The 25,301-nt window shown below is 36.7% G+C and overlaps 1 protein-coding gene across 2 annotated transcripts in view; it reads right to left on the bottom strand.

The window, feature by feature from the left end:
- AFG2A (AAA ATPase AFG2A) overlaps nucleotides 1–25,301 on the bottom strand; it is a 319,135-nt gene that overhangs the window by 34,435 nt on the left and 259,399 nt on the right. For both annotated transcript variants that reach the window (XM_045799032.2, XM_045799033.2), the window contains exon 15: nucleotides 22,442–22,606. In XM_045799032.2, coding sequence (XP_045654988.2) covers nucleotides 22,442–22,606 — 165 coding nt within the window. The remainder of the gene's footprint in view (nucleotides 1–22,441; nucleotides 22,607–25,301) is intronic.

The following is a 25,301-nucleotide window of genomic DNA, read 5'->3' as shown; positions in this document are numbered from 1 at the left end:
CTCATTAAAAAATGCAAAAAGATAAATCTAGATCATAAGTTACATTCTGCTCTCATACCAAACTTCCATTTGGCATCTGTTAGTTTCTAAATGTAGGCAACAAGACCTGGCAAAGAATCACACCCATTTCTGGTCTGGTCTTTGCTTATCCCTTGCATCGTCTGATATCACTAAAATAATTTGGTTTTATACTATAAAAAGGAAAGCAGTAAGGAAGTCAACCAACATGGCAACATAGAAGGTTCCTGAACTTCTCTCTTCCTAATGTACACACGTGGAGCAACCCTCTATGACAGACTCGTATATATTGGGCAAATGAGAAAATACATTGAAATGGGTAGGAAAGGCTGACAGGCACTTTCGCTATAAAAACTCTCTATTCCTGGCACAGCACCATACAATCTGGAGAAAACCCCCCAACTCCCAACTTCTCCCTGAGGAGTGAAGGGTTTGGACCACACATCTAGGGCCCCACCTGAAGACTGGATCCCAAACATCTAGTTCTGAAAGCCAACAGGATTGGCATACATGGCCTAGGTAAGACTATGTAGCAAACAAAGACACAGTGCTTCACGGCTGGATGAGCGCTCACTGCAACTACCCCCCAAGGCTTAGCAAGAGGGAACAGACAAAAACGCGCATCTTCTAGTCTTTCCCTGAAAGAGGTCTTAATGCCTACTTTACAAGCTGCTGCCTGAGGGTCTGGCATCTAATTAGAGCATGAATTTTAGGGTAGGCTGCAATCTGTGGGGGAAACTAGAAGACATTTCCCTGCCTTCTCTTTCTGGCTTGCTCAAACTATAAAACCAAGTCGCCAGTATCTCCCCGGAAGGACCTAGTCCATGTCTGGTAACCCAGTTCTGAACTATCAGAAAGAGAAATTCAGAAAACAAACTCATTTATAATAGCTTCAAAAAGAATAAAATACTTAGAAATAAATTTATCCAAGGAGATAAAAAACATCTGTACACTGAAAACTATAAGACAGTGATGAAAGAAATTGAAGAAGATGCAAGTAAATGGAAATATATTCCATGTTTGTGCACTGAAAGAATTAATATTCTTGAAATGTCAATACTACCTAAAGTGAACTACAGATACAATGCAATCCCAATCAAAATTCAAATGGCATTTTTCACAGAATAGGACAAATAATCCTATGATTTGTATGGAACCACAAAAGACCCCGAATAGTCAAAGTAATCTTAAGAAAGAAGAACAAAGGGGTGCCTGGGTGGCTCAGTCAATTAAGTGTCTGCCTTTGGTTCAGGTCGTGGTCCCAGGGTCCTGGGATCGAGCCTCAGGTTGGGCTTCCTGCTCAATGGGGAGCCTGCTTCTCCCCTTGCTTGTGCTCAATCTCTCTCTTTCTCTCTCTGTCAAATAAATAAATAAAATCTTAAAAAAAAAAAAAAAGAAGAACAAAGCTAGAGGTATCCCACTTCCTGATTTCAAATAATATTACAGAGCTACAGTAATCAAAACAGCATAGTATTTGTATATAACAGACACATAGATCAATAGAACATAACAGCCCAGAAATATACCTGTGGATATGTAGTCAATTAATTTTCAAAAGGAACCAGAAATAGGGAAACAATGGGGAAAATAGTGTCTTCAATAAATGGTGTTGGGAAAACCGGGTATTCTCATGCAAAAGAATGAAACCGAACTCCTATCTTATACCATACACAAAAATCAACTTGAAATGTATTAAACACTTGAACATAAGACCTGGATCTATATATAAAATTCCTAGAAGAAAACATAGGGAGTAAGCTCCCTGACATTGGTTTTTCTTGGTGATGATATTTTGGATTTGACACGAAAGGCAAAGGCAAACAAAAGCAAAAATAACAACCGGGACTACATCAAACTAGAAAACTACTGCACAGCAGAGAAGACCATTAACCAATGAAATGACAACCTATGGAATAGGGGAAAATATCTGCAAACCATATTTTCAAAAGGGGGTTAATATCCAAAATATACATGGTACTCACATAACTCAATAGCAAAAAAACCCAAATAACCCAATTTAAAAAACAGGCAAAGGACCTGAATAGACATTTTCCGAAAGAATATATACAAATAGTCAACAGGTAAATGAAAAGGTACTCAACACCACTAATCAAGGAAATGCAAACCAAACCACAATGAGATATCAAGTCACACCTGTTAGAATGGCTATTATCAAAAAGAAAAGAAATAGCAAATGCAGGTGGAGATGTGGAAAAGAGGGAACCCTTGTGCACTGCTGGTAGGGATGTCAACTGGTACAAGCATTATGGAAAACAGTATGGAGGTTCCTCAAAAATTTTAAAACAGAACTACCATATGATTCAGGAATCCCACTTCTGGGTATATATCCAAAGAAAATGAAAGCATTATCTTGAAGAGATATCTGTACTTCCATGTTCTTTGCAGCATCAATTATGATGGCCAAGGTATAAAAACAATCTAAGTGTCCATCGATAGATGAATGGATAAATACAATGTGGGGTGTGTGTGCGTGTACATGCACAAATTAGGCAATCTGGAAGAAATGGATGCATTCCTAGAGACATATAAACTACCAAAACTGAACCAGGAAGAAATAGAAAACCTGAACAGACCCATAATCAGCAAGGAAATTGAAACAGTAATCTAAAATCTCCCAACAAGAGTCTAGGGCCAATGGCTTCCTAGGGGAATTCTACCAAACATTTAAAGAATTATTAATACCTATTCTTCTGAAACTGTTCCAAAAATAGAAATGGAAGGAAAACTTCCAAACTCCTTCTATGAGGTCAGCATTACACCTTGACCCCCAAAACCAGACAAAGACCCCACCAAAAAGGACAATTACAGACCAACATCCTTGATGAACACAGATGCAAACATTCTCACCAAAATACTAGCCAATAGGATCCAACAGTACAGTAAAAGGATTATTCACCAGGACCAAGTGGGATTTATTCCTGGGCTGCAAGGGTGGTTCAACATCTTAAAATCAATCAACGTGATACACACTACATTAATAAAAGAAAGGACAAGAACCATATGATCCTCTGAATAGATGCAGAGAAAGCATCTGGCAAAGTACAGCATCCTTTCTTGATTAAAACTCTTCACAGTGCAGGGATAGAGGGAACATACCTCAATATCATAAAAGCCTTATATGAAAAGTCCACAGCGAATATCATTCTCAATGGGAAGAAAGTGAGAGTTTTCCCCCAAGGTCAGGAACACAGCAGGGATGCCCACTATCACCATTGCTGTTCAACATAGTACTACAAGTCCTAGCCTCAGCAATCAGACAACAAAAAGAAATAAAGGGCATCCGAAGTGGCAAAGAAATCAAACTCTCGGAAACTCAAAAGACTCCACCTAAAAATTTCTAGAAGTCATACAGTAATTCAGCAGAGTGGCAGGATATAAAATCAATGCACAGAAATCAGGTGCATATCTACATACTAACCATGAGACAGAAGAAAGAAAAATTAAGGAGTTGATCCCATTTACAACTGTACCTAAAACCACAAGATACCTAGGAATAAACCTAACCAAAGAGGCAAAGAATCTGTACTCAGAAAACTATAGAACACTTATGAAAGAAACTGAGTAAGACACAAAGAAATGGAAAAATGCTCCACACTCATGGATTGGAAGAACAAATATTGTTAAAATGTCTATGCTACCTAGAGCAATGTATACATTTAATGCAATCCTTATCAAAATGCCGTCAACTTTTTTCACAGAGCTGGAACAAATAATCCTAAAATTTGTATGGAACTAGCAATGACTCCAGATAATTAAAGGAATGTTGAAAAAGAAAACCAAAACTGGTGGCATCACAATTCCAGCTCTATTACAAAGCTATGAACATCAAGACAGTATGGTACTGGCTCAAATACATACATATAGATCAATGGAAAAGAATAGAGAACCCAGAAATGGACCCTCAACTCTACAGTCAATTAATCTTTGACAAAGCAGGAAAGACTATCCAATGGAAATAGATAGTCTCTTCAACAGATGGTGTTGGGAAAATTGGACAGCCACATGCAGAAGAATGAAACTGGACCATTCCCTTACACCATACACAAACATAGACTCAAAATGGAGGAAAGACCTAACTATGAGACAGGAATCCATCAAAATTCTAGAGAACAGAGGTAGCAACCTCTGTGACCTCGCCCGCACCAACTTCCTGCTAGACACGTCTCCAAAGGCAAGGGAAACAAAGGCAAAAATGAACTATTGGGACTTCATCAAGTTAAAACCTTTTGCACAGCAAAGAAAACAGTCAATAAAACCAAAAGGCAACCTACAGAATGGGAGAAGATATCTGCAAATGACATAGAAGATAAAGGGCTGGTATCCAAAATCTATAAAGAACTAATCAATCAACAAATAATCCAACCAAGAAATGGGCAGAAGACACGAGCAGGCGTTTCTTCAAAGAAGACATCCAAATGGCCAACAGATAGATGAAAAAATGCTCAACATCACTAGGCATGAGGGAAATATAAATCAAAACTACAATGAGATACCACCTCACACCAGTCAGAATGGCTAAAATTAAGTCAGGAAACGACAGATGTTGGCGAGGATGCAGAGAAAGAAGAACCCTCCTACACTGTTGGTGGGAAGGCAAGCTGGTACAGCCACTCTGGAGAACAGTATGGATGTTCCTCAAAAAGTTTAAAATAGAGCTACCCTATGACCCAGCAATGGCACTACTGGGTATTTACCCCAAGGATACAAATGTAGTAATCCGAAGGGAAACCTGCACCCCAATGTTTATAGCAGCAATGTCCACAATAGCCAAATTACGGAAAGAGCCCAGATGTCCACTGACAGACGAATGGATAAAGAAGATGTATACACACACACACACACACACACACACACACACAATGGGATACTCAGCCATCAAAAAATGAAATCTTGCCATCTGCAACAATGTGGATGGAGCTAGAGGGTATTATGCCAAGTGAAGTAAGTCAATCAGAGAAAGACAATTGTCATACGATCTCACTCATATGTGGAATTTAAGAAACAAAACAGAGGATCATAGGAGAAGCGAGGAAAAAATAAAACAAGAAGAAACTAGAGAGGGAGACAAACCATAAGAGACTCTTAACCATAGGAAACAAACTGAGGGTTGCTGGAGGGGAGGGGGCTGGGGGGAATGGGGTAACTGGATGATGGACATTAAGGAGGGCATGTGATGTGATGAGCATTGGGTATTATATAAGACTGATGAATCACTGGCCTCTACCTCTAAAACTAATAATACATTATATGTTAATTAATTGCATTTAATAAAAATAAAAAAAAATAAACAACAAAAAATAAAGATGTACACTGTCTTCGAAGTCTAAAGTGCATGTCTGAAGTTCCAAACTTTCCTCACAAACTATAAAGTTTTATGGATAGACTTCTGAAGTTTTCATCATTGATGACTTATGAATCTTTTCTAGAATTTTTTTTATGACATAGCTTACTTGAAAGATTCAGAATTAAAAACACACATTGTTTAAAGAGGAGCAATGCAAACTCTTATTACAACACCAGAAAATAATACAGATAGCCGGGGAAAGGAGAAGGGTATTTTTGATGTAAATCTGTCCTTTGTCTACTAAGACAGTAACTCAGGGTTCCATAAGAGGTGACAGTTATTTTGTTCTTCATGGATGCATGATTCAGTAAATGACCCACTGCATAACTGTACGTGAACTTGAATTCTAATCACAAAAATATTAAGAATGTAGTTCTAGCTGGAATCACATAAAGAACAAGGTGGGGCATGAGAACATGAGGCCAAAAGAATCCCAATATTTTAGCACAGTGTTTTTAGGTAACCTGGATGCCATTTAGTAATGGTTCCTCAGTTTTCAAATCTGCCTTCCCTCAGTTTTTTTCACAGGGGCAAGCAAGAAAGAACCTTATCTACAAATGTCACGCTTTGAGCTTTTCTGGTTTGTATGGAACTACTAAAGAACGATCGTGTATTGCTGCCCCGTACCTACTGGGGTATATTCCAAATAGACATACGTCCAAGAGATTTGTCAGCAAATTGCTATCATTTAAAAATCCTGGGGCTCCTGGTGGCTCAGTAGGTTAAGCAGCCAACCCTTGATCCCAGCTCAGGTCTCCAGTCTTGTGGTTGTGATTTTAAGCCCGGCACTGAGCTCCACACTGGGCATGGAGCCTACATCAACAACAACAACAACAACAAATAAATAAAAATAAAAATCCTCAGCTATCTTCTGAAGATTTTAAAAACAGAAAATACTGTAAGTGAAAAAAATTAGTTGCTTGAAATTTCTGTCTTACCATTTTATAATGTGGGCATATTTGTGTTTTCTATAGAGTTTCCTCTAATTTTAGCTCTAATACTGTTTAAAAATAATAGGTACTAGTATAAACTAAGAGTCACAAATATATGTAAAGATAGAAAGGCTCTCAGGAATTATTTCTTTCAATATAAAGAAATAGAAATACAAAGAAATTAAGACCTGTCTGAAGTGAGAAAGTGACTTAGCAGCAGAACTTAGAGAATGAGACTCCATTACATCGCTGACAATATGTGATATGACAAGGTTTTTGAATCAGAGAAAACTTTTAAAATGTAAAAGCTGCTTTCTGTAATGTAGTTCTTCATTTAAAATGTCCCTCCCCTCATCTATCACGTCCTAGTACAGTTCTCCGGTGTTTCCAAACACGGATACATAGTACCGCCATTGTGTAGTGTGTGACCTACATATCAAATACCGCATGTCCCCACTTAAAACTGCTCCTGTGGAGTAGGGAGTCCCCGTTTCTGAGGAGAATGTTTTTCTATTCATCCAGGCAGAATATCTGATTCAAATACAGTAGCATAATGTTAAAAAAAAAGAGAATGGTTTTCTTCATGGTTAACAGTTCTTTGAGGGAATAATTTTCCCTTGCCATTAAAAGTTATAAATCACCACAACTACAAAATGAGGACAAAAATAAACTATTGAGCAAATATGGTGATTTTTATCTATAAACATTTACAAAGCATAAATTAATACCAAATAGATCTTTTTCTAGAAATAATACATTTAATACCTTATTAAATATATTTTGAAAGAAAAAATTGATAATTCATTGAAATTAAAAATTTCTGCTCTACGAAATACACTAGAGTGAAAAAATAAGCCACAGCTAGGAGAAAATTTTTAGAAAACACAAATAAAAAAAACCCACAAATGTAATAAAGAAGTGGCATCTAAAATATAAAAAGAACTCTTAAAATTCAAATAAGAAAGCAAATGACCCAATTAAAAAATGGGCAAAAGATCTGAACAGATAGCTTACCAAAGAAGATATACAGATAGCAAATAAGCATATGAAAATATGCTAAACATATGCCAGTAGGGAACTGCAAATTAACAATGAGATACCACTACATGCATATTAGGATGGCTCTGATCTAAGACACTGGCATCATCAAATGCTGTTGAGGATATGCAGCAATAAGCACTTTCATTCACTGCTGATGGAAATGCAAAATGGCACAGCCACACTGGAAGACAGTGTGTCGGTTTCTTATAAAAGTAAACATAAGTATTTACCCCCGAGAGTTAAAATCTTAAGTCCATAAAAAACCTTCATGTAATGTTTATAGCAGCTTTAATCACCCAAACTTGTTAAGCAACCAAGATGTTCTTCGGTAGGTGAATGGATAAACAAACTATGGTACATGCAGACAGTGATATATTGTTCAATAGTAAAAAGAAATAAGCTATCAAGCCACAAAAAGACATGGAGGAAACTTAAACACATATTACTATGTGAAAGAAGATTCCAACAATATTGCATTCTGGAAAAGGCTAAACTGTGGAGGCAGTAAAAAGTTCAAGGGTTTGGGATGAAGGAGGTAGGGATGAATAGGTGAAGCACACGGGATTTTTAGGGCAGTGAAATTATTCTACATGATACAGTAATGGCAGATACAAATGTCATGATACATTTGTCAAATCCACAGAAAGTACACCATCAAGAGTGAACCCTAATGTAAACTATGGACCTTAGTTAATAATAATTTATCAATATTGGCTCAACAATTTTTAACAAACATACCATAATAATGCAAGATATTAATGATGGGGGAAACTGGGAGGAGACAAGAGGGTAAATGGGAACTCTGCATCTTCCACTTATTTTTCTGTAAGCCTAAACTTGCTCAAAACTAAAATCTATTCAGGTACCTGGGTGGCTCAGTCAGTTAAGCAGCTGTCTTCAGCTCAGGTCGTGATTTCAGGGTCCTGGGATGAAGCCCTGCGTGGGGCTCCCTACTCAGTGGGGAGTCTGCTTCTCCCTCTTCCTCTCCTCCCTCAGTCATGCTTGCTCTCTCTCTCAAAATAAATAAAATCTTAAAAAAAAACCCTAAAATCTATTAGTAAAATTATTTATTAATTTTACTAATTATTAAAAATGGCATTTAAGAGATAATTCTAGCTATCAAAAGCATATCTTTTAGTAAGGTAGGAGAAACACTTCTAATTTTTCTAGTGAGATAAATGTTTGGAGATGAGATTCCCATACAGAACTTTCCAGTCATAAAAATGCATCACTGAAAAAGAAAAAAAAATTTTTGGTCCTTTGATAATAGAAAATAGTACTTTTCAAATTTTGTACACAAATAGTAGAGAAATATGATGTAAAGTATGTATATGCTAGTTTTAGGGGTCAGGCTTAAGGATTGGTGATGAAATATTTTGCTTTGGAAGTTCTTTAGTTGATGACTTCTATAACTAATACATTTCCAAAAATTTTACCTAAAATTTTATCTAAAAATCTAATAAAGAAAAGCTCCTTACGAAGGGCAGAAATTGGTTATTAATTTTATTCTCTATCTCAGTTGTCTTTTGGTGCCTGTGTAGAAAACTCAATTTTCTGTATTTTTAACTATGAATTTCCTCCTACACTGGGGCCTTCAACCCAAAATTCCTACTTTCCTTGCTTCCTTCCTCCTTCCCCTCCTCCCCCCTCTTTCTTCTCTTCCTTCTCTCTCTCTCTCTTTCTTTTTAAAAAGTAATCTCTACCCTCAATGTGGGGCTTGAACCCATGACCCTGAGCTGAGATTAAGAGTGGCATGCTCTACTGACTAAACCAGCCAGGTGCCCCAAACCAAAATTCTTTTAGGAACAAATCCTTGTTATCAAACAAAATCTTACAGATTACAATTGAGCTGCCCCAACTGAAGTCCAGGTGAGTGGCTCTAGGATCTGGACCTGAGACAACTCCAAAGGACCCTAATGCTTTCAGAGATAAAATTTTAAACTGTCCTCTAAAATATAAGGACTTCCCAATTATAAAATCACTTACTATAGGGTTTTCTATTTCCATTACCTACCTTTTAGCTTCCACCCCAAAGTCCCGATGCTAATAAGGCTCAGTAAAATATAACAGCAGTGTTTAAGATGAAGTTAGACTAATACCAGAGTCAATAAAACGTATTATGCAATTTGATTATAACCATGTGAAAATGTAATTGCATACAATAGAAAAGATTGGAAGTCCTTTCAACAAATTGTAAATACTTTTATTTATGTTCATTGGATGTGTTTTAATGTAAAAATTGTTGGAGTGGAATAAATCTTTTTTACAAGGAAACTTGAACCCTTCAAGTATCTTGAAAGTCAGCAGAAGAGGGAAGGTACAGGAGTTAAGAGCAAGAAAGCTACAGGAAGCAGACTGGAATACTCCGGAGTTTTGTTTTGTTTTTTATTCACTTGTTTTTAAACAACCTGAACTTTGACCAGTCAGAAATTTATTTGGGAGAGTAAAATTTTTTAAAATGTAGATGCCCGCTGAAGTAAATACTGATTATTGGCTTTATAGTGATTTGATTCAAACAGATTGTTTTCTGAGACAACTCACTGGGATTGTCAAAAAAAGCACTCAGAAAAACAGGTCTAGAGGATACTGGGGGTGGGACAGCAAACTTGGAAGACAAACGGTGAAAAGTGAGACAAACTGTCTAATCTTGCATAGGGCTTGCTCTGTGCCTAAAAAAGAAAACAGAATCTCCGTTTTTTTCCCTGTTGATTGGCTTAAATAGTGCATGTTCTAATGCTTGCAGGACCTAAAACTTATGTTTACTCTTTTGAGATTATTTATACTAGGGATGTAATACATTTCAGGGGACTTGCATGGGAAACTATCCATCACAGAACCACTTGGGGTAGGATCCCAATCGTACCCACATTAAACCAAATTTTATACTATGCTAGATCATATTAACGTTGAACTTCAATGTGTTTCAATTTTTATATAATTTATAATGCATAACATCAACCAAGTCTTGTCCTTGAGTTATTTTATTATGTCCCTAAAATTAAATCGGTTTCTAGTTTTATATACAAGTACAAAATGAATGAAAATATTAATGTAAATTGCTTTATACAATAAATGTACTAAAATTTTGTAAGTAAATATTTTTGAAGAAAAAAGCCCAATTTAAAGGCACTGAAGGTGTAATCTACAGATGAAACTATCCCATAGGGTTCAAAATTAAAGTGGACTAAGCATGGCAGGAATTTTTTGATGTGCTGTACAAAGCAGATGCACAATAGTAATTTCATAAATAAATGAGAGGTAAAATCATAGCTTAAGTGTCTTTTATTAAACTATAAGGAAGCTATAAACGAATCATCAGACCAGCTTTTGTGAACCTGTGCATGTGTGCATATTTCATGCCAATTATGACCAACTTGGTTGTATAACAAGAAAGTTGATTTTTAATCGACAAATTTTAGGTTTATTTCCCCCTAATCTCCGGTTCTGACATAGGCTTATGGCACACAACAACAACAACAACAACAGACAGGCTGGGGACTGCTATGTTTATATCTGAGAGTATTTGTGTGACCTTTTATATTTTTAAGGATTCTGGCAAGAAGTTAACATTAGGCAAACTAAATACAATTCTTGATTTTAAATATAAAACCACTCCTTAAGGACTCTTTTGAAGTGAATAAAAAATATGCCAAAGGGCTACTTTTGCTACTGATGAAAGAATGTCTTGTCCTAATGCCAAAAAAGTTTAAGTGATTTTTTTAATTCTGAAGAAAAAGAGAACATAATTAATTTATGATTTGAAACTTCCACAATGGTAAATGTGGCATGTGCATTATACCTAATGTCTTGAATAAGGAAACCTTCCTACAAATATAAAAGCAAAATTCATTTTCTAGATTTTAATAGCAAAAAGAGAGTTAACTATTGTTAAAGAACACCAGCAATAATATTTGGAGGTTGAAAACATAAAACAAGACAGTTCTGAAAGTCTTAATAATTCTTTCTACTTTTCTTTCTAGCTCAAGGAAAGGTTAGATTTTGTTTTTAAATTTCTAAAACGTAGTGAAGTTATATTTAAGAACAACTTAATGACTGCACTGCAATTCTGAACCTCATTTAATAGAGTTTTGGTAACATTTTAATAGAATGATGCCTTTGAGAACTCAGAATTACTGTCATTTGGGGATGAAGAATGAGAACATCCCATTGTCACCATCAGACACCAAATGACATTTAGTACTTTTGTCATTAGTGTTCCTAAATGAAAGGGCACAGTAATTAGGTATGCTTATTTCCTAAGTGATTATTCTAGGGGCGCCTGGGTGGTGCAGTCAGTTATGTGCCCGACTCTTGGTTTTGGCTGGGGTCATGATCTCATGGTCATGGGATCAAGCCCCGTGTCGGGCTCTGTGCTCAGCCTGGAGTCTGCTTTGGATTCTCTCTCTCCCTCTGCCCCTCCTGCTCGTGCTCTCTCCCTCTCTCTGAAATAAATAAATCATATATAAAAAAAAAACACTCAACTTTCTAAAGTTGCTAGGTTCACTTCTCTTAACCAACAAAATTTGTTAAAACAAGTTAGAATTAAGTTGTATACTAGTAACTAGTATTACCTTGAAGAATATGCTGATACAGGGATATTATATTAACAGTTTGTAAGGAAACATTAGCTTTACACTATTGAGAGTAAAAAATAGTATACATGTTTAACAGGAAAAAAAATAAAAACAGGCATCACAAATGTTTATAAATATAAACTAGTTGAAATAAATACTGCATGTAACTATGAAACAGTTTGAATTTAAAGAACACACTATTAAGACTAAAAAACATGAATACACATGAATTATGAGTATTCATAAAATCTAAGGCAATGAAATATGAAAAAATTAAGCTGACTGTGGATTTTTTCATATTAAAGACCAATTGGTTAGACTGAATTTGCTGATTATAAAAAATATAACAAAAGTGACTTATTGAGTACTTGCTATGTACTTACAAGGATAAATCCCTTATAGGAATTATTTCATCTAATATGGACAACACATCTATGAAGTAGAGACTTTTCTTATCCTTATTTACATATAAGGAAACTGATCACAAGGTAAGAAATGGGCACACTAGGCATTTGAATTTAGATCTTTCTCATTCCATAACACATTTGCTTAATTATAATGCAGTTTTGCATAGTAAAAAATATTCTTTTTTAAACATTCTTTTTTTTTTTTTAAGAGAGGGAGAGAGTGAGAGAGGAGAGGCAGAGGGAAAGACAATTTTAAGCAGGCTCCACGCCCAGTGAGGAGCCCGATGCAGGGCTCAATCCCACAACCCTGAGATCATGACCTGAGCTGAAATCAAGAGTTGGACACCTAACCAATGGAGCCACCCAGGCGCCTGGTAAAAAATAGTCTTAGAAGAATAAACAGTTTTTACATATATTTGTGGCATACTTTTCATATACGGATCAATTAGAATTACTAGAAATTAGTCTTCCATCACCTCAAATAACCAAACAAAAATATCCAACCCTACCAGAATCTATAAATACAGAATTAATAGCATGGTTTACACATCTTTTTAAAACTGTGTTCCTCTCAAGTTAGTAGGACCCCTAAATTTTATCACTCTTTTGAAGATGAAGAAATACAGATTAAATGTGCAAAAATTCTGGGGAACCAGCATGTGTCAATAGAGACTGGGAATCTGGAAGAGGAGAAATAAGACAGAATGTTAAAATGCTTACATCAGCATTACTACTGGCTTGCATAATTCTTCACAGATACAGATTTAGCCTGGAACCCAGATTTGGGTTCTAGATTATTAGATCTTGACTAACTTGTTGCCTTGTACACTGCTTCCTTATAAAGGGTTTCAGTATTTGGTTATAAAATGCTCTATTAAGTTTGTTGCTAGTCAGCCTCTCATTCAACATCCATTTCCTTTCTGACTAATGCTTCTTATAAGCTGACAACAGCTTTAAACATCTGGCAAGGAGTCAGTAATACAGGTATCACAGCACAAGGTGTTCTGGAAAATTATTTGCTTTGGTGTAAACATCCTATCTGAAATAGCCTTCAGGTAAGTTGAATCAAGGTTCTTGTATTGCCAGTTTGAGTAGATGCTGGAGTTTGGAAATACAGAGGATGTTTACATCTCCATATGTTGGAAGCTTAAAAAACTACATTAAAATGAACATTATAACCTTGTAACTTTCGCTTACTTTCCTAACAGAGAGTTTAGGGAAAAAGTGGACTGGTGGCTTATTTCCATTTTACAAAACTTTTTATCATAATGCTTCCAGAATCACAGGTATTGAACTTGACTAACTGTTGTTAAGGAAGTTGAAAAGCAGAGAAACCAAAGTTCTCAGAAAAAAAAAATAATAATAATAAGTGGGAATCTCTGAGCCGGTAAAATTTTCATTTCCATTCAGTGGAAAATTGTGAAAGTTTGCTAAGCAGAATTTTACTAAAATCGGAATTCTACACACTATCAGTCTTTTAATGTTCCTATTCTTCCGGTGCTATGATTAGGATCTGTAGGCCACAGTAGCAAATATATAGAGACGGTGACTAAGACCTCAAGATCCCAGGTTTCCAGAAGCACTGTAAAGGAAACAAAACCATGTTATATATCCCTGGAGGTTCAATCCCTAAGAGATTGCTTATACAATTAATTTAATCTATGATGGGTATATAACACATAGATTTTTAATGCTAAGAAGGATCACAGAGAACATATTCCCACCTCCCCTGCTAAAAGACTAAAACTGAGTTCTAGAAATGATAACTGATTTGACCCAACAAATACTGTAATACATGGCCAAGATAGGATGAAAGCTGGTCTTGGCTTTTACCAAACTTCTTCACTTAGTATGTAGATTGTAAAATTGTGCGGACAGGGGCAGGGAAGGGGTGGTGGGCTGGGTTTAAAAGTTACAGCCTAAATATCTGCTTTTGGTATATGCTGATTTTTGCTCTGAGGATTCCATCATAATTCATTTGTAACAGGATAGCCACATTTTAGCAACTGACAAGAGCTGTGGAGATAAGGTATTGGCCCAAGGAGCTTATATTCAACATTATATGTGATAAGATGGCTCGGAGGGCATAAAGCACCTGACTTACAACATTTTGGCCATTCATACCAGGTGCTGGACCTCATGGCTGGTTTAACAGTGCACAAAAGACACCACTCTGTTGTTGTTTTAAAGAAAGGCAGACTGCTACAATGCAGTGCCTCATTTGTATGTGTCTCTTGGAAGCCTGACCACCCTACGTTCTCCTACAAAGGCTACTTGAGAGCTTGTCTGGAGGTTCTAGCAGTGGGGCACAGCTACTCATATTCCCTTAACCAAAGAAGGATCCTCTTCAACTGACCACGCAGCTTTGGGATGCACAGGGAGCGGTGAAGGAGGAAGAAGACACCTGCCTAGCCAGCCAGATCAACTGAATCAACCCTAATGATCAATGGGGTGACAGACGTCACAGTCAGATCGCCCTCACATCCAAAGACATTACACAAAAGACATCTTTAATACTTCCATCTCCCCCCATAATTTATAATAAATAACAAATGCCCATAATTTATCCTGTTCACATAAACATGTTTGTCCAAGGGTTCCTGAAGTAAATCCTGAAGTCACAGAAAGTAGTTTATCTTCTTGGGATGTAAAATCTAAATTCCTTTATTTAATGCATACACACATCAATTTTATATGAGCTACTGTGCTAGGCACTCTGAGGGATATTTAAAAGTGGATAAGCCAAAAATGAGGCAGTCTTATAGAGATGTGAAGGTTGTGTCCATACAAGGATGTCCACCAGAGGGGGCAAATATAGACTGAAATGGGGGCTTTATGAAAGCTCATGTTCTGCTTAATACACCTTTCGCTCTGGCAGGCAGCTGTCATTAAGTGCGGCAAAGGAGCACCTTTTTCTAATTCGCATAATAGTGCTGGGTAGGCTAATGGTGGTTTTGGACACAAAACACCACCAATCTTTTGATAACACAAGTTTGATTGCAATATTTTTTATTAACTTTTTCAATGGTTCTCCAATGCTTAAAGGAGAAAAAGCAAGTTCAGGTGATATTCAAGGTCCTTCATATTTGTCTTACCTACTTTTCTTGTTTTATCACCTACTACTTCTATATGCAGACTCCTTCTGGTCATATTTCAACCTTTAACCAGATCTAGGATACACCCTGTTCTTTTATGCATCTTTGCCTTTCTATCAGCCAGGAATGCTCTCTCCCCAGCCCCACTTGACTTAGGGAACTCCTATTCACCCGTTAACACTCAGATCAACTACCCCCTCACTCAAATCCAGCTAGTGTGAATCATACCCTCTTCTTTCTCCCATAGTATTCTGCACATCATTAGATTATGCCACATGAACACGTTATATGGAACTTAGTCATTTATGTTTCCCCTTCAAAACTGCAGGTCTTATTCTCACTATATGGAAAATACAGTACATGAATAAAGAAAAACATAGTTCCTAACTCCAAGTAGCTAATACTTGTTTGGGAAGCTGACAACAGGGTAACTAAAGATAATCACATACAAGATAAGTACACATAAAAAGGTAAAGATGTTTCATATCTGCTGCTTAGTTTGCTAAGTCACTGTCCATAAGAGCAGGCAAACCTTTACTAAAGATTCAGATATGTCAAAGAGAATAATGAAACACTTTCAAAGACTCCTCAGTTGACTCCAAGGCATGAAGAGATCATGAAAAGTCTTTCCGGAGGAGCTGAAAGATTTGGTTTCTGGTCCTGGGTTTGTCACTTATTTGCTGTGGGACTTCAGACAAATCCACTGTTTTTGCTTGGCTCTAGTTCTCTTAGTATAGCTTGATTCTCATAGGGTTAAGATACTCAAATAGATAACGTATACAAAAACGCATTTAAAACTAGAAAATACCACTCTTGGTGAACGCTAAAACTGACATTTTTTGTTGGCAGAATGACAGATTCAACACATAAATCTAGGATTCATCCAATATTAACATCCACTGACCGTGAGATAATGGTTGCTTTGCTGGATTCCAAGAAGCAAAAAACCTGGTTTCTGCTGCAGAGAATCTTACAGTTTGTTTGGGGGGACGAAGCGGCTGCTCATCTCAAAATAACTACAAGGAAAAATGTCCAAAGAGCTAAGCAAGTAAAACAGAAATCGGTATAAAAGAGTTCAAAAAGAGAAGTCACTTCTGGAGGGGTGGTCATGATGTTTTAATGACAAAGCAGTGCTTTCACTAGGTTGTGTAAGAAAAGAGTACTTGGAAACTCTGGGGTATAGGATTTAGGGTAAGTGCACAAAAACGAGTAGAGAGATACAAGGATCTCAAATAAGAACAGTAGACCAGTTGGTTATAACAGTACATATTCATAGGGAAGCTTCTGAATAGGCAGGACGAGTAGGTTGCAGACAGTGTACAGGAGGTTGCTAAGTACTGTGTCACTCTGCTTCACTTTGGGGACAGGAAGAGGGCTGCCAGGGTGCTCCCTAACAACACTAACCAGAGGGCCTGGGACCAACTCACAGATGCTCTTTATTATTATTTCTGACGTGCTGTTAGATAGAGTCAATCTGCCAAATTTAAATACATTGATCCTGATTTTTAGTTTGGGGAAAACTGCCACAAGAGATTTCACGTAGGAAGAGTATAGACATCATAAATGGTTATGATTTTTTTCTCCGTTTTCATTGTGTTGGAGAAAAGAGAAAAAGTTAGAAGGAATATAAATCAGCAAGATAGAAAATTAATTTAAGGTTGTCTCTTTATTAGCTCAAGCATGGTGACCAGAACCTTCTCAAATTAATGGGGCACACTAGAAGGTAATTTTTTTTTAAAAGATTTTATTTATTTATTTGACAGAGATAGAGACAGCCAGCAAGAGAGGGAACACAAGCAGTGGGAGTGGGAGAGGAAGAAGCAGGCTCATAGCGGAGGAGCCTGATGTGGGGCTCGATCCCAGAACGCCGGGATCACGCCCTGAGCCGAAGGCAGATGCTTAACCGCTGTGCCACCCAGGCGCCCCTGGAAGGTAATTTTTTAATGTCAAGCTGCCATTAAGACCTTGAGTATTAGACCCAGAAGGGCAGAGACTACAAAACAAAATCCAGGGCAAGACACAGGATTTAAGTAAAACAAGAATAAACAGACTAAATTTACATGAAGTTAAAGCTTTTTAAAATCTTAGTGTGGAATGTATTTAACATATTGCTTTAAGAAGAACTTCTAGCACTAGGTTCATCAGATTACCCTAAAAAATCACCATATTAAGCAGATGTTATATTCTTTAGAAAAGAACAAGAAGCAACTCATTTATAATTTAGCTTTCAGATACATTATCTGGTTATTGAGGCAATGCAAAACATTACCATCTTATACCAACATCATCTGATACTTCAGTGGTAAATATAAACACTGAATAGACAAGAGGAAGAAAGAATACAGGGATGTAACATTTATGAAGCACTCTTTATGTGTCAGGCACTGTTTCTTGGTGCTCTTATATTTGTTGTTACCTCATGTAACCCTCAAAACAATTTCAGTCACTTAGATAATTTAAAAATGAGAAAACTGAGGTCCAAAGAGGTTAAATAACTTGCCTGAAACCACCGTGAAAGAAAAATACTACAATTCTTTTAAAAGTCTACTCAAATGCAACATTAAAATTGTTTTGTTTTCCCTTTACTGCCTCTCTGGGAAGTTGAATCCTCAAATCTTGATGTATGAAATAAGTGCTATGATTGCCTATATTATTTATAAAAAATGTAACTGATACCTGGCTCTTAGACACATATTATCAATTTCTCTTAATGAGATAATCACTAACAGGAGGATAACATCCAAATGCAAGAAAACATTCAACTCAAATTTTACAGATGCTAGGTGTGAGCCTAGGTCAGCAAATTCCTATACAGAGAGGAAATTATATATCTTACTTGTCACCTCTGTTCCCAAGCACATGGCACATGGGTAACAGGCCCGGTTATGCCTTTCATGTGCACATATTTGTGACTGCTGATTTCCTGTTGGTGGGTAAGATAAAAGTTTTTCTAAAGTAACTAAGATAATTGGATAAAAGACAAATGAAAAAATGAAATGGAATCTGCTACAAATAACTTAAAAAACAAAAATCAAAGCAAAAGAAAACAATGGGTATAACCAAAAAAGACTTCTTATTTCCTCCTGAACTGAATTCCCATCTGCTTTTAAATGGCAACATGTTTTTCTATTAACTGGGAGCTACAGCCAAGAAGCCAAAGACAATGAGGTTCTAGCCACCGGGGGAGGGCGGGCGCAGGGATGGCTGAAGGATGCTACCTGCTTCTGCCTCTCCGTGGAGGCTGCTCTCTGGTGACCCTATTCCCCTTCCAGCTGGCAACAAACTTCCCCTCGGGACTCTCCTGAGAATTAAAGAAATGCTTCAGTTCTCTGTATACCCTCTCCAGGGAGGGAAAATGGAGTAACTCAGAGGGGTCTAAGGGACCATTTGAAACACTGGGCCTGTGTAAGCTTTTAAGAAACAATGTTGACTGGGCAAAATAAAGCACTAGGTTGAAAGAACACATTTTTAAAAAGTAACTCCTCTATTTCAGTCTTTAAAAGTACCCATATCATCTTCAATTGCTCTCCACAGCTTTTTTGGTTGTTGCTATTTATTTATTTATTTATTTAAGCTCTATGCCCAAAGTGGGGCTTGAATTCACGACCCCAAGATCAAGAGTCACATGACCTACCTCTGAGCCAGCCAGGCCCCCCTCTCTATAGCTTTTTAATTAAAAATAAAGATAAAAAGAATGCTCACTACAGTTAAACATTTTATGTTTCTAGAAGCCAGATACCAGTGTCAGCAATTTCCTCATCTCTGACTCACCTGGCCAAACTCTTATTCATATAGCTAGGACTGTACAGTTTAAATTAATACAGAATACATAATATATTAATTATGTAACATTGATGATAATACTCTCCCGGCAAGACAACGAATTTATCAGTATTTTCATTTTATACCAAAAGTGGCCACTGAGACACTCTCTAGATTTGAAAAAGTGGCTATGGCTGTAGCAAGGTGGGTTGCTACAAAGTTAGAGGGCTCTCCTTAAGATAATGACAAAGGGAAGTCTATTTTTCCTAAGTATAATTTTAAAAATGCTTTTTCTTTTTCAGTTTGTTAAATGCTTGTTAAATATGTACTATGTAATAGGTTCTGTGCTGAAGGATCTGGCCTTAGACTGAGAATGAAATTAATTAGTCACATCAGAGGTAAAACACTGGATCTGTAGGAGTCAGATGACTGATGTTCCAGCTTAAATTTGTCTTACTGCTAAAAGAAAAAAAAAAACCAAAACCAATTTTGGCTTTCCACATTGCTGCACCATTTTCATTCTGAAGGAAAGAGGTGGAGAGAAAGATAGGATCTTATTTTTAATTGAAGCTAAATGTCTGTCTTAAATTTCCTATTTATTAATTTTAAGACTTTTTTTTTTTTTTTAAGATTTTATTTATTTATTTATGTGACAGAGAGACAGCCAGCGAGAGAGGGAACACAAGCAGGGGGAGTGGGAGAGGAAGAAGCAGGCTCGTAGCGGAGGAGCCCGATGTGGGACTCGATCCCGGAACGCCAGGATCACGCCCTGAGCCAAAGGCAGATGCTTTAACGACTGCGCTACCCAGGCGCCCCTAATTTTAAGATTTTTAAGCAACTCATTCTCTTGCAACAATAGGGCACCTGAGTGAACTGCCTAAATAATCAGACCAAAAAATAAAACCACAAAACCCCAAACAATATGGAACAAATCTGTCTCGCCCAAACTGAAAATTCCAGAACTACTAAGAAATAGCTCTGAATAAAATTTCTATGAAGTTGTAATAATATGTGGATTATAATTAGGACCAGGGTGGGATATACTTCCCCACCCAACCATTATGGGACCCAAAAATGTAATTCAAGAAGGGACAGAATTTTCTGTTACTTTTCCTTGTGACTATTTTTAGAAGATCTGATATAAAAATTAATGAGAAATGAATGTGCTTATATTATAGATTGAGTAAGACATGTACTACATAAGAACTAGCAAGCTGGTGCAATAATTCCTGGCACCACATGAGGTTTTTCCTTTCAGCCAGACAGAACCTCATTGGCTTTGATTTTTGTTTTGCACCTCTATGCTCCTACCTTGAATGACTTCAAAGTGAGAAAGGCACATTTATACCTTGCTAACCACTCTTTCACTTCACTCAGCTCAAGTGAAAGATTTATGGTTTCTTCTCTTTGCTGTTTCCTGTAAACTGACATATCATATACACAATGCCAGCCCTTGGTCTCACAATAAAAACCGAATTCTAGAAATGCTGGAGCAGTCAGTTAACAGCACTATACGTTCATTTTAACTTAATGGACAGTCATGTCAAGAAGATGCTCAAAAGGATTATTTTTTCAGCTAGGACTTAAAAAGGCATGTACTTCAGCTGCTTCTCAAGGTACTTTCTAGATGACTTTTTTCCCCCCTCCCAATTAAAATGAAAAACCTACAGGGAGAAAATCAAACATACATAGTTCACAGTTGAGACAAAACAATGAGGAGATTTGGGATTTATTTTAGTACTTATTAGCTATCACTGAATGATACGCTCAGTCCAATTCTACATATAAATTTACCTACAATACTCTCTGAGTACACTAACGATCTATTATGTATTAATCTCTGGTTTTTATGGAGGACAGGTTACAAATAATAGCAAGCAGACAAAATGTGGAGTCTGTCTGCTGGATAATTCAGAATAAAAAGAATTTATAATTTCTTACTTTAAAAGATGTTAATTTCCCAGTACAAATCCCTATCAGTGGTATTCCAAAGATATTTCTGTGTTGAGGACCACAGTCTGTCCTTTCCGAGAAATGCATGTAGAAAAGATGCACAATTATTTTATTAGAATTTTATTTTGTAAATAAAAATGGCCTAAGCACAAAGTTGCTAAGGAGAGGAAAAAATGTTTACCTGCCATACTTAAAAACTTTCATATTTTCACAGAGGTTTTGCTGTTCTAATTGAGTATACTTGCACAGCTAAAGGGTAGATTATAGGCTGTCCCTTTTACAGTTTTTATTATTTATTTATTTATTTATTTTTAAATTGTATTTATTTGAGAGAGCGAGAATGTGCATGTGTGAGAGAGAGAGAAAGAGAGAGAGAGAGTGCCAGCATGAGCAGGGGGGGAGGGTCAGAGGGAGAAGCAGACTCCCACAGAGCAGGGAGCCTGATGAGGGACTTGATCCCAGGACCCTGGGATCATGACCTGAGCCGAAGGCAGACGCTTAACCAACTGAGCCACCCAGGCGCCCTCTTTTACAGTTTTTACGAGAGAATTTTTGTTAATACATAAGTAGACTGACATAATTTTCCAAAATGATAAAAGATGGTAAGAATACAATCTCTCTGCCAAGTCTTGTACTTCTGAGCACTTCCATGATATCTTAATTTCATTTTTATGATCTCTATAAGAAAACAGTATGTAAAGTTGTGTTTCATTTCCATTTCACAGGTCAAGAAATCAAAGTTCAGAGAAGCGTGTGAATGGTTTGAGCTGATGTATCAGAAACCCCAAAGAAGAAACTTTACTTCTAGTCCAATTTCTCCCCACTATATCATGTTAATTCTCTGAAGACTACATTTTTAGAAGTAACAGAAGCCAGGTAAAAACAACTGAGATATAATAGAGGCCATTAAAATGTAATTTAATTCAGTGATTACCTGTCATATAGTGCATTTCCTGTTTAAAAATTTTTTTTTTTTAAGATTTTATTTATTTGACAGAGAGAGAGAGAGAGACAGCCAGCAAGAGAGGAAACACAAGCAGGGCGAGTGGGAGAGGAAGAAGCAGGCTCCCAGCAGAGCAGGGAGCCTGATGCGGGGCTCGATCCCAGGACCCTGGGCTCATGCCCTGAGCGGAAGGGAGACACCTAATGACTGAGCCACCCAGGTGCCCCACCCTGTTTTAAGATTTCTTAACATACAGTCATTTAAAACAGTTGGTATCAAGCAGTCTTTTTGCTAATGACCCCAACCCACTGCTTTCCTGCCACCAAGGTATTTTGAGCAGAACTATCTTACCTCTGCTCCCGAATATGTGTCGGTTTGGAGGATGAGTTCATCCAGATCCACGTCATTACTGATTGGCATAGAGTGAAACTGCAGGTTAAATATTTCCCTTCTTGTTGCTGCATCTGGTAAAGGCACATAGATGATTCTGTCAATTCTTCCAGGCCGCATCAAAGCCTATAAAGAAGATGAGACAATGAAGATTAACCAAGCTCAGAACTGACATTCCACATGAAAGGTACCAAAGAAAGGGGATGTCTAGAATCTCATGAATAACCCACTATTACCCATAATTAGTACATAAAACAAGTACTAGTGATTCTATAATCTATTTCAAAGATTCAAACAAATAAACAATGTTCAGAGTACTTTTGAAAACAGCAAAGCAATACTTCTGAGAGGCTTTCTGCTTCTCAGCAACTGTCAGGTCAATAAAATGGCTATTTTCTCTTAGGGAAATGTGTAATATGACTTGTATTCATTATATCAAAAGACTTTTTTTTTGGAACTTCCTGCAATAACTCTTAAAATATGGGTTAAGCTGTTTTAGAGAGCCCTCAAAATAGCACAGCTCTGATAAAATACTTCTAGAGCTGAAAGTAGTCAAATGAACTTCCCTCATATTTTACTGGAGGCTAATGACTAAATTATCTTAGAGCTAATGAACTCATCTATTCAGGAAACTTTATTGAGCATGCACTATATACCAGACATTGTTGTTAGTACCAGAAAACATCATGAATAAGATAGATATATGTAAAAGTGACTGTGGTGATAGTTACATATGTCTATGGATACACTAGAAGCCACTGAATTGTGTATTTTAAATGGGTTAAATTTGTTATGTAAATTCTATCTCAATAAAGTTAGTAAAACAGATATGGGTCTAAAATGTGTGTGTGTATTAAGGGACTGGGTCAACTTTTAGTTGGGGTGGTGAGAGAAAGTCTCCCTGAGGAGGTAACTTATGCAGATACCCAAAGGAGTCAGCCTTAGAAAGATCTGGGAGAAGAGCATTCAAGGTATCAAGTACAAAGAGCAAGAATGATTGATATGTTCCAGGGAAAGAAAAAAAAAAATCTGTGGTAGAGTGACTAACGGGAAAAGAGGTAGGAAATGAGGTCCGAAAGACAGTCATAGGAGGATCATAACGCCATAAAAAACATGGTAGAGTCCGGACTGTATTCTACTTGTAAACAGAATTCATTAGAAGGTTTTAAGTAGAAGGCGAATTGGTAAGATTTACCTTAAAAGATCACTCATGGGATGACATCAAAAGGTCTAATTTGTGTAACTCCAGTCCCAGAAGCAAAGAGAAGATGGAGCAGAAAAAATACTTGAAGAAGAATGAGCCAAAATTTCTCCAAATTCGTAAACAAACAAATTTACACAATCAAGAAGCTCAGTGAATTTAAAATAAAATAAATATAAAGAAAACCACACCCAGACACGTCATAGCAAACTGCTGAAAACCAAAGACAAGATCTTGAAAGCTGCCAGACTGAATACAGGGAACAATAATTTGCATCACCAATGACTCTCAATCAAAACAACGAAGGGCAGAAACCAGCAGAACAACATCTTTGAAGTGCTGAAAGAATAAAAATGTCATTCTAAAATTCTAGGACCAGTGAAAATATTCTTTAATAATGAGGGAAAAATTAAGTCATTTTCAGATAAAAGAAACCAAGAAAATTTGTTTCTAGCAGAATGGCACTACAGAAAATGCTGAGTGACGTTCTTCAGGTTTAAGGGAAATGACTTAAGATGGAAAATTGAATCTTCCGGAAGAAATGAAGAGCACTGGAAATGAAACACTACAAAACTGTACATGTCTTCCACCTCCAAAAAACTACTCTTGTTGCTGGCATAATTAAAAAAATGGCATTTCTTGAAGATTTAAGAGACATTCACTTATAATGAAACACAGCACACTTCTTTATGTGCACTTTTGAATGAAATACCCAGAAAAGTAAATACATAAAATAAGGAACACAGGAACTCTAACATGAACATCTTCTAATTAAAAAAACAAAACCCAAAAAACCCTGAAAATGTAGCTGAGACAGCACATAAAAACACTATAGAAAATACACGTATCAGGACTTCATGTGGTTGCATGGTGGAATGTAGTTCTCAGGGAAGCAGCACACACACACACACACACACACACACACACACAAATCATGATATTTTGTGAGTAATAAACTGTGAGTAATAAATTGTCCTCTGTCTCTAACCCAAGAATCGCATGTCTTTAGCCAAGCCCTCGTGAAATTGCGGCAGGTTAACATGTTAGCTTTCAAATAGGGTAAAGTCTCAGAACCTTTATAGTTCTTGACATGTATGTTCCTAATAATGGAGTCTCAAAATAATATAAAGCAAAAATTGACAGGATTAAAGAGATAAAAAGATAATTCCACAATTACAGTATGAGATTTTAACTCTTCTCTTAGCAATTACAGAACAACTAGAAAACAAATCAGTAAAGATAGGGAAGACTGAGGATCTGAACAAGACTATCAATCATTGTGACCTAATTGATATTTACTTATGGACCACTATATCCAACAACTGCAGAATACATATTTTTTTTTAAGTCCACTGGGTGTAATCACTAAGACAGCTTATGGTGAGCCATTAAACAAAACTCAACAAATTGCAAAGGACTGAAATCATACAAAGTAGTGCTCTGACTATAAGGGAGTAAATTAGAAATAAATAACAGTAAGACAGAGGAAGACCTCAAGCACATGAAAATTAAACAACACCCTTCTAAATAAACCACAGGTCAAAGAAAAAATCACAAGGAAATTAGAAAGTGTTTCAAGTTGGATGATAATGCAAATCTAACATATCGAGATTCGTAGAA

This window comes from Ursus americanus, chromosome 13 (assembly GCF_024610735.1).
Source record: "Ursus americanus isolate L20-20 chromosome 13, mUrsAme1.1.p, whole genome shotgun sequence".
Taxonomy (NCBI): Eukaryota; Metazoa; Chordata; class Mammalia; order Carnivora; family Ursidae; genus Ursus; species Ursus americanus.
The sequence above is the reverse complement of the archived record's forward strand: the minus strand, read 5'-3'. Positions and strand labels throughout refer to the sequence as shown.